Source organism: Pristis pectinata, chromosome 10 (assembly GCF_009764475.1).
Source record: "Pristis pectinata isolate sPriPec2 chromosome 10, sPriPec2.1.pri, whole genome shotgun sequence".
Classification (NCBI taxonomy): Eukaryota; Metazoa; Chordata; class Chondrichthyes; order Rhinopristiformes; family Pristidae; genus Pristis; species Pristis pectinata.
The window spans coordinates 40,376,827-40,392,827 of NC_067414.1; the positions used below are offsets into that span (position 1 = coordinate 40,376,827).

The window sequence follows — 16,001 nt, forward strand, 5'->3', positions numbered from 1 at the left end:
ACACCAAGTCATGTATAAGTGTTTAAACTATTTTATTAATAACTACTTATGATAATAAGTTAAAAAATGTTAGATCTTAAACATTAACCCCAAAAACTAAACTCAAAGTGTGTGTGTGGCAAATTCCCAAACTCCAAGTCTAGGAATAGTTCTCAAAGTTCAGTTCAGCAAGCCGTAAGGTGAAACGTGAGCAAAGGCTTCTGCAAAACCACCGTTGACTGAAGACAAGATGTAGAGAGAAAATAGAGACATTTCGAAATCCAAACGTTCCACAATGCAACCCATACAACACCTCAGTGTCTACTCAGCAGTGACTACTCCATTGCTTTGTTCCGAAGCATCTGCCACCCATGGCCGTCCACACAAACATCTGTTTCCCACTACAGGTTAACAACAAAGTGGACTCCACTGCTTCGTTTCGAAGTATCTGCCACCCCGAAAGGCACTCGAATCGTGGCCATCCACACAAATACCTGTTTCCCACTACAGGTTAACGACAAAGTGGACTCCACTGGATTATTCTGAAAATCCATATGTGGATTGTAGTGACAGACACAGTCATTGTTTTTCATCCATCGATACAGAGACCAGCAGGCTGCTCTCTCTCTCTCTCTCTCTGTCTCTGTGTGTCTCTCTCTCTCTCTCTCTCTGACTGACTCCGACTGTCTGCATCAAAAACGTCATTACATCCTTATCTTCTGTTGTCGTCATCATGCCCCACACATACACACACACACCACTGTGCTCTATCTTAAAGGGACATTCACCCATAGTAACCTAATCTGTAACACAACTTAAAACTGATTGGAGTTCAAGCATTTTAAAATAGCATCAGTTGAGGAGTTGGAAGTCGTTACTGGCAGCAGGTAAACTTTCTTTATAATTTGTGCAATTTTTGGGATCCAAGCACTGCTAACAAGGCCAACATTTATATCCACTCCCCTATTGACCTTGAACTGAGTGGCCAGCTGGTCATTTCAGAGAGCATTTTAAGAATCAATGACTTTAGTAAGTCCAGAGTCGTATATAGGCTGGACTGGATAAGCCCTGAAGGACACTAGTGAACCAGAAAGGTTTTCGTGGTAGGTTTTTTGTATACATCATTGTTTGTGGTTCATTTTTTTCCTATTTGGTTTATGTGGGCATTTTTCATTATTGACTTTTGTAGTTTATTATGAGAAGTTGACACCAGGCATTACATGTTTTTTTCTGAACGGCAAGCATGAGTAGACATAAAATTTGTGCACTGTGCACCTTTAGTAGTTCACTTGCCTTGGACATAAATTGATGTGAAATTTGAATGGGCAAGTAACTGGCCTTGTTAAAAAATTGTGCAGTTTGATTGGAGGACTGAGGCTTGTAGCAGAGTAAGAGAGTGTGTACTTATTAGAAAAGTTCCAGTCTTATATAAATGTTATATGCTGAAAAAAAAGAATGCTTAGATAGCTGATACTTGTTAGCATTGCCAAACATACATGTCATCATTTTTCCTACATCTACTACCTGTTGCTAAGTTGATCTCTGGACCCAATTGCTTGCCCAGTCATTTTCCCCGTAAAATCACCCCATGACTATCACCTTATAAATAAGCATCAAATCTTGGCAAGTAAGTAACAGCAGCTGAATGATAAGTGCAAAAATCATGGTTGCTTGTGGCAGATTGATAATTCATTGGAATAAACAGACCAATACTATACAAACACAGCAGAGCTTTGGGACAAGGCTTCATGTTTGGTTCAGAGGATTGTGTAGGTCTCTGACCTCACCTGGTATTTATCAGTCTTGAGGACTGTCAGTGCACGTATATGTCATACTCAAGGTTAGTTATAATTATCTACTGAGATGAAACTAAAACATATCTAACAGCACAGGATATATTGAAATATTGCATATCGATTGTTGACAGTGCAGTTATTGTTGACAGTGCAAGTCTCTTACATTTGGGACTGATTGCATTTATCAGGGTCATGGCAAGAGTTTCTCATTTCAAATGTGTTTTTAAATTGACTCATCAGGTAATCTTGTCAGGAACTTCCATGGTTCAGCAACCAATAAGGTGGAGTGACAATAGGCCAAGTACAAAAACAGTCAAAATCATGTTACTAAGTACCAAATGTTACACAATGTGTTGACCAAGATTTGCTAATCTGGAGAGGAGATTTGTGTGTTGCAAATTCAACTCACATTTTGTAGGTCAGAAGGATGAGTGCTGAATGTGGGATTGAGGAAGGTTAGTATCTTACAAAATGCTTACAATTTTGAGCAGGCAGTCAATAACTGGCTTCGTAGTGTGGCGTTAATCCTGAAAATGACTTACTTGCTAGACTGTTGGCTTCATACCACCGTAGCACTTTGTCATTTGATGGATTTATTGAGTATTGTACCATGTAAAATAACACCAGTGATCTCCGCACAAGATCATGGCCCTGGATATTTACTTGGGTGGACTATGTCGGCATGGAGGCAGAAATTTGGGCAGGAAATATGGAAGTCATTGTCTCCACTTTGTCCACCTACACTGCACTTTCTCTGTGACTGTAACACTATATTCTACATTCTGTTTTCTGTCCTTTTGTACTACCTCGATGTACTTATGAATGCAATGATCTGTCTGAATGGCATGTAAACAAAGCTTTCCACTGTATCTCAGTACATGTGACAAGAATAAACCAATTACCAATTACACACTGTTGAAATTTAACTCCATTCTCTGCAGCACCCCAGGATTGCCATACTGCAGAAGCCAGCCTAATGGAAAAACTTAGCTTCCAATCAGATTGGTAACACTCTGAACAGGTTAGGACCAAGTGGATATACACCTCAAATCTGCATGCAGGTATATGATGCTGGTAGATGGTAGGGTGGCTGAAGTTGTGAAAACACTAAGTTTCTCCCCAAAGCTGCCCTTGCCTTCCTTCAGTAAGATATTTTTATGAATATCATATGGTGATAGTAGCAACTTGTATATTAGTGTCCAGGTTTTGGAGCCAGGTTTCAGCATTTGTTATGGCTGTGTGAAAGTCAGTTACATGGTATGGAAAAGATTACCATTCTTTGACAGTAAGTTCCATTGTTTGACTTCTGTTGCTGCAGTTGCAACAAGGATTGATTAGAGGTTCTGTTGCTGTAAAGGATAACCACAACCTATCTTAACTGGTTCATATTCAGTTTGATGCAGCTATTTGTTACATGGAAGATCTGGTCCAAGTACAGGTTCCACAGGGTTGGTATCAGATCTTTTGTTCAAATGTTGCTGTTATTCCATATTTAAAAATTGTCAAGCCATCTCTTGGAAGTGGTTTAGCTCCCATCTTTTTCTTGCCTCAGTATAGCTTGTTGTGGTAGCTTAAAATTTCCCAGCATGTTGTGAGTTACACTATACCTGGCTTCCAAAACCACACATTCCAGATCTTAAAATTCTGCACAACACCCTTGTGTCCCCCACCCAAACCCCCAATCTGTTTGCACCTTGTCCTTCATCCATGTCGATATTATCCATTTTTAGCATATTTTAACAGTCCTGTTAAAGGATCAGCCTGAAACTGTAACCATTTCTCTCTCCTAAAATGGTACCTTACCTGCTGAACATTATTAATGAATTAGCAACTGCAACAAAATAATGCAGACGGCACTTTCTGTTGTCTGCATCATTTTATAGCAATTGCTAATTCATTGATAATGTTCAATTATTCTAAAATAATATTTTTGTGAACATGCTGACAGTTCAACTGAAAATTTTATTCAGGGAAAATTAAACTAAAAGAAGCCATAGGAGAGACAAAAAGGGTAAAGAATGGAAAAGAAAATGGGTGGGATCAGATAGGATGCAGAATTTAATACAGGTTGGATTAAGAGAAAGATAAGAGACAAAAGATAAAGTAAGAACAAAAATAAATATTAATGACATCTGCAAGAAAAGTTTGTAGCAGGGAGAATCCCCAGTTTTAAGTGTTTCCATCTTGAGAATCCAAGGTTAAGTAGCAGGTCAGGACCATAAGTCAGTGCATTAACATGATCCTTATGGCATAAAGTAGGATCCCTAACTTTCCACGAAGAGTTTAAATCCATTGGGTATCTGACACTTGTGGAGACTGGCAGCAAGCTCTCTTTTGGTAAGTCTACCAGTGGAAATATGTAAATCATCCACCAATTTGTGGTGATTAGCAACTCAATCTCTATCATTTTCTCACAATAAATGTCTGAATTTTCCTTCACACTAATCATGGTGTTTGTTATGAGCTCACCATATTTTTTCCAGCCAATTCTGGACCAATATCTTTTGTAAAGAATTGAATTTTAAAAGTTGTTAACTTACTTGAAAATGGTGCTAACTTAATTATTTTAAGAGTTGAAATATGCACTTTCCGTCACAAGGTGGATAAGAAGGGGTCTAGGATACTTGATTCTGTGCCTCAACCAATGAATACACGAGCAGAGAAGTCATCCTAAAACTGTATAAGACATTAGTTAGGCCACACCAAGATTATTATTTGTATTTCTGGTCAGTACGATACAGGAGTAATGTAGAAAGGGAGCAAAGGAGATTTATGAGGATATTACCAGGACTGGAAGATTATAGTTATGAGAAGACTTGGCTGGAGTTGTATTCTTCAGAATAGGAGACAAAGAGATTTAGTTGAACATAGAACACTACAGCACAGTACAGGCCCTTTGGCCCACAATGCTGTGTCAACATTTTATCCTGCTGTAAGATCTATCTAACCCTTCCCTTCCACATAGCCCCCTATTTTTCTATCATTCATGTGTCTATCTAAGAGTCTCTTAAATGTCCCTAATGGATCTGCCCCCACAACCTCTGCAGGCAGTGCGTGAGGTCTACAAAATTGTGAGAGCCCTAGAACGAATCAACAGAAAGGACCCGATTCTTTCAGCAGTAACTGGGGGATATAGATTTAAGTTAATTGGTAGAAGAATTAGACAGGAGGTGATTTTAAAAATTTATTTCACTCAGTGGTAGGAGGGGGTTGAGAACTCACTGCTTGAAAGGGTGATGGAGGCAGAAACCCTTTGCATGTTTAACATGTACTTGGATGAGCATTTGAAGAGCTGTGACATCCAGGGCTATAGATCAAAAGCTGGGAAATGACATTACCTAAAGTTAGTTTATTGTAGGCATGGACCAAATGGCATCCTTCTTCTGTGCTGTAAATTTCTGATTCTGTGAAATCCACTTTTTTTTACTGATGAATAGCTTAATGATAGAGCTCTTCCAAATAACTCCCTAGACTGTGAACTATTGTTTTCCAGTTGCTGTTGTCTGATTGTCAGGGAAAGTGCTTTGTCGTGTGTTGATTATGCATTATGTCAGAATGTGAGCTGCACTAAAAGAATTAAAGTGATTAACTACCTATTGTTGTTGTTCCAATCCAGGATTGATAATCATTCATTCTGCCAGTGCCATCTGCAGGTTGGAGACTGCATTGCAAAATAATAGGGCTTTTCATGCAAATTAGTGCAGATGATTATAGAGATTTGTCATCTCTGTTAAATGCCAAGCTCCCTGTATAACTGGGCATTGCTATGAAATACTTTGCAGGTTCATATATCTTGCAGTAATCGTGGCTGGATTTGTGTCTTATGTAGCTTTACTAATTTTTCAGATTTTCTTTGCAGCTATAATTCACACTTACAGGATGCAAACCAGTGCATTCATTGTTCCTCCTATTATAGTGATTATAGCCTATTCTTTTTTTTCAATTAATGATTATTTGAATTGTAAATATTACTAATATAGCTGAAGTTCTATTGTTCCAATGTATCTGATAACCAATTCCTGTTACATTTGTATTCTAGATTAAACTCCCCTTTCCAATAGATCAAATCACAGATCTTCCAAGGAATGATTTCCAAATGATGGTAAAGATGCACAAATTAACCTCTGAGCAGTTAGAGTTTATTCACGATGTCCGCCGGCGCAGTAAAAATCGGATTGCAGCCCAGCGTTGTCGGAAGCGAAAACTCGATTGCATTCAAAATTTGGAATGTGAAATTCAAAAGTTGGTGAGTGTTCATAAAAACCCAAATATTTATTATCAAAGCTGTGTGGGTTTCTGTTCACTGCTTGCATTACAATTGGCTAATTTGTACCAACAAAATATTCCTATTGATTTTCTGATCTTGGGGAGGAGCCAGGGATTTGTATCTAGACACCAATCTACAGAGAAATAATTGACTTCAAATAGTCCTAATGATACATCTTTGAGAGATACAGCACAGTAACAGGCCCTTCAGCCCACTGAGTCCACACCAACAATCAAGCATCCATCTTTACTCCAATCCTACCTTAACCCATTTTATCCTATCACTCAATTTACAATGACCAGTTAAGCACCACACATTTTTGGCATGTGGGAGGAAAACAGAGCACTCAGAGGAAACCCACACAGTCACAGGATTAATGTGTAAACTCCACACAGACAGCACCGGAGGTCAGGGTCAAACCTAGTTCATTGGAGCTGTGAGGCAGCGGCTCTGTTAGTTCTGTAACTGTGCCATCCTGTTACTATCTCGGAAGTTTCTTAACCATCAAAATATATTAAACTCTTATTCACCTCAGGGCCCATATATAACACATTACATAGTGTTTCTGTTATTCTAAATTTGCTTCAGTTATGATCAATAATTTAGATAGAGAAATGGCAGATGGAGTTTAATCCAGACAAGTGTGAGGTGATGCTTTTTGGGAGGTCAAATGCAAGAGGAAAGTATACAGTAAATGGCAGGACTCTTTGGACCATTAATGTACAGAGGGATCTTAGGGTGCAAGCCCAGTGCTCCCTGAAAATTGCAATACAAATGGATGGGGTGGTAAAGAAAGCTTGCCTTCACCGATCAGGACATGAAGCTGGGAAGTCATGTTGCAGCTGTATAAGTCTTTGTTAGGCCATGTATGAAGTATTGTGTGCAGTTCTGGTTACTACATTATAGGGAGGATGTGGAGGCTTTGGAGACAGTACAAAAGAAGTTCACCAGCATGATGCCTGGATTTGAATGTATTAGCTGTAAGGAGAGTTTGGACGAACTTAGACTGTTTTTGCTGGATTGTTGGAAGCTGAGGGGAGACCTGACGGAAGTATATAAAATGATGAGAGGCATAGATAGGGTAGGTAGTCAGAGTCTTCTTCCCAGGGTGAAAATATCAAATACTAGGAGGCAAGGAACAGAGGGATACAGACCACATGCAGGCAGATGGAATTGGTTAGATTGGCATCGTGGTCAGTGCAGACGTGGTGGGACAAAGAGCCTGTTCCTTTGCTGCACTGTTCTGTGTTCTATGTACATCATTAGACTTTTTATCTCAAATATTTTTCATGGATTCAATGCTTCAATTCTTCCTTATGAGCTGACATGAAATACGGGATACTGGTGGCTCAAGCAAGATATGCTTGGCGGTACAAATTGTTGATTAAAAATCACAGGTAATAAACTGGATAATATATCAATTAACTAAATAAATTACCTTTGACATGGCATATGTTTACTGTACTTTGAAGCCTCACACTTGAGACCATTTCACACAAACAAGGTTCCTAATACACTTGTGCATGATCAGGTGCAATATTAATTAGTGAATCTTAAAATATCTTTATTTTAAAGAAAATACCTAAAGAAGAACATGAGAAAGCTAGTCTTAGTCTGCTGGTTTCTTTCACCCTTGATAAGCTGACCCATTCTCAAGAAGAAGAGACATCAACTTACAAGCAGCTGCCAATGTGAAAATATTCTTCACAGCAGCAGGATTGGCTTCTTATAGATAACAACATGTAGGTAAAAGGGGGCCTTAAATGAACAGACAATTTTAACAGAGGTGACCCTTGAGAAGCAAACAGTCACAACCAGACAACTCGCAGGCAATGTTATGATGAGATTGCCATCTGGTGAAACAAAATGTTAAATATTCAAGCTGCTTATATGGTTAAAACTTCTAATGTTGTTACACTGTTCTTGATATTGTTTCCAGCAACATATCTTCCCTATTGCCATTAATCCAAACTGTGACATACCAGTTTAAGGATGCACGGCAAAGCCAGGGCTAATGGATTGGTGACAACAAACTTGCACATTGCCAAGGCTGTTGCCTCTAACATAAGAAACATTACGAGAAATGGAATAGTTAAGGCTGAGAATGAGGCTCCCTGCCCATTAAGTCCGTAGTGCTCCCTTTAAACCCAATCAGAACTGTTCCCCTGGTCTTTTCCCAAAGTCCTAAAAATAATTTCTCTTTAATCACCTATTTAATTACCTTTCGAAAGTGCAGATTTACTCCTTTTCCACCACAGACAATGATCTCTGGATAATAACCACGTTCTGCTTAGTCTTTCCTCATGTCCTCCCTGTACCTTTGGCCAAAATTGAATGTGCATCTCCTGGACTTCGAACCATTTACTAATGGGAATAGCTTCTCTTGATCGATCCAGCTAAATCCATTGTGTTCTGGAGTACTGCTATCACATTTCCCCTCATCTTTCTAAACTCCAAGGAAAACAATTCCAGTTTCTCCAGTCTCGTTTTGTGGTTGAAATCCTTCATACCTGCAATCATTCAAATAAAACTGCTCTACATCCATAAAATAGGGTGACCCAGAGTGGGATGCTATTTTCATTTATGGCCTAACCACAATGTAACCTCTCTACTTTGGTACTCAGTGGCTCCTTTTATGAACTCATTGGACTTTATTTAATTCATTTCTATACCTGTCCATGACATATTAAATATTTTCATACTTAGACTGCGTTTGCTTTGGATAGCTACTGTTTCTAACTTTTCACTATTTAGTCAGCATTGTATTCTATCATTCTATGTCCAAGATGGAAGATCTAATTTTAGCCTCTATGGAAATCCATTTGTCATTGTTTTACCCAACACTAAATCCATTAATATCATCACCAAATTAATGAAATAATCAACTGAACAATTTCATAATGTTAGTAGTTATATTTTATTATGAATGTAATCAGAGTAATGGTTGTGCATAAGTAAGTTTGCAAACAAATACTTCCTTAAAATGCATTTACTAACCAGTCAAATACCTCTGAAACGGTCTGTTATAGTAGCATAGGTATCTCTATTTCCTCATTTATGTCATTACTAAATATGAGAAATAGTTGAGGCCCCAACAGATGTCCTATAAAGGACTTCTGGTCATATCCTACCAATTTGAGTACCTGCCCATTATCCCCACTCTCCATCTCCTGACAATGAGTCAGTAATTTGCCTTTAAATTCATCAGCCTCACATGAAAATAAAAATAACTGCAGATACCACAAGTCTGAAACAAAATCAGAAAATGTTAGAAGCACTCAGCAGGTCAGGCGTCATCTGTAGAAAGAGAAACAGATTTGGAGCTCCAGGTTGAAGACCCTTCTTCAGAACTTTATTCCATGAAGCTCAAATTTAGCTAAAAACGTGTAAAAAGGACCTATCAATACCTTCCACAATTCAATTTAAATAATATTCATAGGCATTCCTACTTTAGTTCCCTCTTCAAAATATTGAATGGATTTATTAGACATGACCTAATATTTGCAAACCAGCTGTCAAGGTTTTCAGTCATTCCATCCTTAATTATATACTCCTATAATTTCTGACAACAATTGTCAGGTCAACTTAAGTCTACAGTTCCCTCTCTCACCTTTCATAAATATTGGAGTTACATTTGCAATTTTCAAACCTGAAAAATGAGCTTAGCATGCCTCAAAAATTTTAACTTGTGTTCAGACAAATATGTGATTAAACGTGACATTTGTACCCAATTTCAACTTAGCACTACAGAAGATTAGATTTTAATTTGAAGTATTGGAGTTGATAGAGGCAGTGAGGAGATCATGTTGGATATAACTACAGTGATTCACTGAAGTGCCACTTCCTGTCAAAAGCAAATCAGAGTGACTATTGGAATGTGAATGCAAGGTGGCCTTGGCCCTTGCCAACTATATGGTAAGTTGCTGGGATGTGGTTTTCAAGAGGGTCTTGCAAGAAGGAAAAGGGGAGGGCGAGTCTGGTAGAAGTGAGTTCGGGAGGAGAACCACTGCCCCTCATGCATTTGCAAAGAAAAGCTTTACACTTACCTGAAGGGTAAGTGCCATCTGTTTCCTGTTACTGTTATTGGGTCCAATTTCAATAAAGATATGAGACTCCTACTAGGACTAAGTAAGTGCCTTACTTGTCTGTAAAACCCTGTGGGTTAACAGTGGAATTATTGGGCATTTTTAAATGCCTATTCTCATTGGTCTCTGCCAGACAGGTAAAACTAAAATTGACGTCAAGTTGATTACTGTGAACCCTGTTATTGTTCAATTCCATTACATGAAGAACAATCTCAAGAAACTAAATGGCAAATAAGAAGTTTCACATACACTAATATAAAATGAGTCTGTTGAACAATTTAATAATGTCAATAGCAATATCTCATTATGAGGGTAATCAGAGTAATAATCATACTAAATTTGCTAACAAATATATAATTGAAATGCATTTACTGGCCAGCTAAGTACTTCTGAAACTATCTCTGGTTAAGTAGATCTACAATTCACCCTCTACTATTGTTAAATATACATGTCCTACTGAGTGAGATTTTATTAAGAACCATAACAAATGCAGTACTCATTCTCATTCTTTTTACAAAGGAGATATCAAAGCCAGCAATGAACAATTTTCTGACATAGATCTGTCAGAACTGTGAATGGCCTGGAAATGTGAAGTCATCAAAAATAGGAGCAATGAATATGTTGTAAAAATGTCATTAAAATATGCAATGATAACGTCAGGATTTGGCACCAAATGCAAGACAGATCCAGGCTACCTGAGTGCTTCAGCTGCTTTGCCATCCTGTTGTGCCTCGGCATATTAACTTTTCTATTCAATAAAACTTTCCTATTTGTTATAACTCTATTCAATTCCACCCTCATAGTTGCAACTCAAAGCTATTCAGAAACATTTTTCTTAGAAGGTTCAGCTATCCATGATCTACAGGCTGTGAAATCAACGTGCTGGCTATTATGGCAATACACCAGTTTATTGTTTAATATATTGAATTACTTCCCTCCAGTTTTTTTCTCAAGATGTGACTTCTGATGGATCAATGGTTACTCTATATTAAAAGACACTACTTTGCTGAGGGGAAAAAACTTGTCCAAAGTAGACTCAAACCACCTATGGGAATAATAAGTAATATGGAACTTGATTCTTCAGTCCCTCAGTGTGTTCTTGTTTTGTAAGACACCAAACCAAATAGTTTAGTGTGCCTAGAATCTCAGCTTCAGAACATTGTTTTCAAGTTACTTTTATGTTAAGTTATACTGTACATTTTTGTATTCTGTTATATAAAAAAGAGATTATGAATAGATGTTGTTAAGACCCTAAGGTACATAACCAGTCATTTTTTTCTGTATTTTTTCCTAGCTTTGTGAAAAAGAAAAGTTACTGACAGAAAGGAACCAGCTGAATGCTTGCATGGGAGAACTGTGGGATAATTTCTCATGCCTTTGCCAAGAAGTGTATGGCGATGTCCAGTTAAGTCCAGAGCAAATGCAGTCATTACACAAGTTTTGTCCAGTCTTTAGGCCAATGGATGAACCTGCAGCCACGGGCAGCACCGCCTCACCCCCTGATGGATTAGAACAGAAGTTTCTGAAAACGCAGTGCACTGGAGATGGTATGCAATGTTGCTCAGAGCAAGGAGGATCCCATCATCAAGATCAATGGTCACGTAGCCACAATGCAGAAGTATGCACATCAGGAAATATGCAGGGGCTGCTTGACCAAGGAACATGCTCGGAGAAGAGGCCCTCATTTGAACAGTGCAGTCAAACTGTGACGGTAGATTTCTGCCAGGAAATGACTGATAAATGTACAACTGATGAACAGCCTAGGAAAGACTGCACCCAGTGACTGACTCGTTCTTCCCTTTTTTTTTGTTTTTCTTAACGTAAGCAGGAGGTTCACTTGATCAGGATGCAGACAGCATTCATCTGTTGATGCTTTTCTCTTTGATGCACACTACAACAGTCTTAAACTGCAGCAATACTCTGTCCAGGTATTACTCCTCAGATCAGCTGAGGTTTATCCTTACATTGGTGCTATACCTTGCTTGTGCAGGGAACTTGACAGTGATAATGACGCTGTTATTTTGTTATGATTATTAATTATTGTTGTAAGGAGTTTGACCTTCATTCTCAAAAAGGAATGAGTCAGGCAGCATCTCATTTTACCTTGAAGGACCCTACTAATACTCAGTTAAATCTTTCAGCAAGCTCGGTGGCCCATGTCACACGCCAACTCAGGAAATCTTCTGAATGTTCAACATGACTCAGTAACATTAAAGATGGTTTCTCATCTGACATCTGCATACTGTAAATGTACTCCTGCATCCTCTGTTTTAATTCATTAGAATACTGGAACTCTGTGTTTGCCTTGTACAAAGAATCTGGTTACAACATTCCCATTTTGCCTTCTGCAGAACCTGACCGAAACTTTTAAGAAATTAGACAGTTAGATTTTCACACTTGAGCAATATCACCTTCTTTGTACTTAAGAAAAAAGAAAAAAAAGATTTGAAATGTAATTTATGTAAATTGAATTTGTAAGACACCTCTGGCACTCCTTTGAAGGTGCCTTTTGAGCAGGGAAGATCTGTTGTTATTGCTGATGTAGAACAGTGATGGTCAAAACTGCCGCTTGCACTGTGTCCGTCATTGGGTTCTTTGCTTTACCATCTGATGCATTACACAGTTTTGTTTAAAAACAAAATGAGAAAGTATTCAGTGAGATGGGGTCAGGCCATGTCCCTTCCCAACCCAAACATTGAGAGGTGATACTTGCTACAGCAGCTGCTACGATCAAGAGTTGTGCAGTGACCAATAACAGCTTTTGTAAATTTGGCTCTTGGTATTTGTATTCACCAGTGTTTCCATTTTTAACTCTAATGTTCAGCCATAATTATCATTGTCTAATGAAACTTATGCTTTGAGACTAGGTTTAACACTGAAGCGCAGGGATATCAATGCATAGGCCACTGAATCTAAAATACCGTATGAGCAAACTCTTTGGAAAAGAATTTTTTTACATCACTTGAACTTTCATACAATTTTGATTTTCTTTTTTTTGCTTTTATAATGTCCCTAGAAACAAGCTTTTATGGAGAGTAAAATGGCAAACTGTTCTTTGGTCCTGCTGCCACACTATCACTAAGTCAGTGACTTACTCCAAATCTCCCTTTGAATTTGCGCCTCTCCTCCCCACTCTCTCTCTCACTCCTCTCTCACTCTCCCTTGCTCTCCCTCGCTCTCTCGCTCTCTCCCTAGTTATTTGTGAAAATAACTCTCTTTCCCAATCATTTGTGAAACAAAGATCATCAACCATTGGATCTATTTACTGCCATCCTATTTGGATTTGCACTTTGTGCATAAACCTCTGCATAAGAGGGCTTCACAGCTTTACTGAAGGGAAGATGTATCACAAGGGACCAGGTGACACTTTTGTCTTGAAGCTTTCTATACACTCATCTTTGTATTTTGGTTTATTAAATCTGATGAATACAGAATACACTGATTAGCCCAATTCAGCCATTACATTTCTTGGTGTTCTAATCCAAAGAAAGCAGAGGAATTTGCTTTCCAAGCCACATTACAACTGTATTGAAATATTTCATTGGTTGTAAAATATTTGGGGGCATACAGAGGCTGTGGATGTATTAGATAACTGCAATTTTCTTTTAAGTTATTGGGGTGTGGAGGGTGTTCCTCAGAAGCCATGAACAAACTAGCAAAAGTAGCTACAGCAAAGATCACTGCTATCAATATCATATGGCCGAACATTCCATTTTCCAGTTTCCTCTGTCCTTAACAAGCACACAGTAAGAAAATGATAAGAGCATTCCTCCCTGGTCTCATCTGTAAGAGCACCTGAATTTCAAATGTATCACCTAGCACCCTACTTCCCCTCTTAGATCCCATGTAAGTTGATGATTGTTAACCATTTTACTCGACCGAGGTTGCATTTAAACAGAATTCTGCATTGTATATGCAGAACATTTTTGCTAAAGTGCAAAAAAACCTCGTGTGTTTCTGAAACACAGTATTTGTCCTGACAATCACTTCCTTCCAGTCTCTTCCCAGAGGAGCCTGCAAAGATTAGAGCAGCAGGACTGAGATGGCAGGAGCAGGGTCTGAGAAGCAGCAGTGGGGGAGGGATTCTGGAGTTAGAAGCAGGAGTGGGTTCCATGTGCTAACACTAGGAGCAGGGTTCGGGAGGCTGGAATAGGAATGGAGTTCCAGTGGCAACAGTGGGAGCAGGCTCCTGGTGGCAACAGTAGGAATGGGGTCCTAGAGGTGAATACTGAGAGCAGGGTCCTATTGGTGACACTAGGAGCAGGGTCCTGGAAGTGAACACTGGGAATGAGATCCCTATGGTAACACTGGAAGTGGAAACACTAGAAACTGGGTCGTGGCATGATGCTGGGAGTGGGGTCCCAATGGCAATAATGGGAGCAGGGCCCTGGAGCACTGGTACAAGCGTAGAACCTGAAGCTGGAACTGGAACGGAGTGCCAGTGGCAAAAACGGGAGTGGGGTCCTGGAGGTTAAAGCAGGAATGTGGTCTCTGTCACAAGTGTGAGGTCTCAATGGTGGCAGAAAGGGTGGGGTTCAGGAGGCAGCATCAGGATGAGAGCAAGGTCCCATTGACAGCAACAGGAAGCAAGAGCAGGGTCCAGAGCAGGAGCTATGTCCCATAGGGTCTACTTGCCCAGTGTAAAGGATTGTGAGGAACCAGGAATTAGACCAGGCAGTTCATTGAGAAGGAGTGGAATAGAGTAAGAATTAGACCAAATATTATTAGGGATGTTTTTTTTTAAATGTACTTTTGTAAAGGCAAGAATGACCTTCTCTGTTATGCCTCTTGACGTTGGATACAATCTCTCTTCAATAAATACTAGCACCCTGTCTTCAACCAATCCGTTTCTCTGTAAAATTCTGGAGTGTGCCATCATCTCCCAAATGCATGTTGAACTTGTCTGGAATTATGTTTGAATTCCACCCACAAAATCCCTGTCCTGCCGCAGTACTGAAAAGGTTCTGATCAAAGTCAGAAGTGACATCCTTTATGACTATGACATGAACTTATCCTATCTACTATATTTTGATTGGATTAAGAACACAGTCCCCCCACAATGCCTTTCCATCCTTGACTGGATAGATGGGATCAGGATTGGCTGGTTTCATGTTTTTATTACCTAGTCATTGCAAGACAATAATCTGTAGTTGTTCCTCTTCACAGTCACTCACTGTTACCACTGGTATCCCTTAAGGAACTTTCTTGGTTGTCCCCTATTTTTATCTGCATACTACCATCAGCAACATCATCCAAAAGTGGTAATGTCCAGTCTTTGTGTGTATGTTAACTACGCCCCCTCCATCACCTCCCCTGTCCTTTCACTGTCCTAAATTGTCTGACTGCACAATACTGGATGAGCAGAAAGTTTCCTAGAAATGAATAATAGGAAGACCAAAGCCATTGTCTTCAGTCTCCAACATTAAATCCATTTTCTAGTCATTGGCTACAACCTACTGGCTTGCAGCATTCTCACTTAACAAAATTAGTGTCACAGTGATCCAAGATGAGCTTTGGACCACAAATGTGCATCGTCACTGAGACTACCAATTTCCACCTCAGTAATGTAACCCAATTCTGCTGTAGCTCATCTCCAGCTGAAACTCTCATGTAAACCTTTCAACTTACTGACCTGTGATTCTTACACTCCTGACCACCTTCCACATTCTAGCTTCATAAGCTCAAGCTTTTCCAAAATACTGCATCCTATGTCGTAACTTGCACGGTCCCATTACCTGCCTCTGCTTGCTGGCCAACTTTGGCTTCCAGTTAAGCAGTGCCTTGTTTTTTTTAATTCTCACCTCTGCTTTCAAAACTTTCAATGACCTTTACCCTCAATCACTGTAACCTCTTCCAGCCCTACAATCTTCCAGA

General features: G+C 39.2%; 1 protein-coding gene across 2 annotated transcripts in view; it reads left to right on the forward strand.

Annotated features, from left to right (window-relative positions):
- Positions 1 to 15,783, forward strand: part of bach2b (BTB and CNC homology 1, basic leucine zipper transcription factor 2b) — a 230,259-nt gene extending 214,476 nt beyond the window's left edge. For both annotated transcript variants that reach the window (XM_052025348.1, XM_052025347.1), the window contains 2 exons: positions 5,815 to 6,021; positions 11,422 to 15,783. In XM_052025348.1, the coding sequence (XP_051881308.1) occupies positions 5,815 to 6,021; positions 11,422 to 11,910 (696 nt within the window). In that variant the 3' untranslated portion in view covers positions 11,911 to 15,783. The remainder of the gene's footprint in view (positions 1 to 5,814; positions 6,022 to 11,421) is intronic.
- Positions 15,784 to 16,001: the final 218 nt, after the last annotated feature.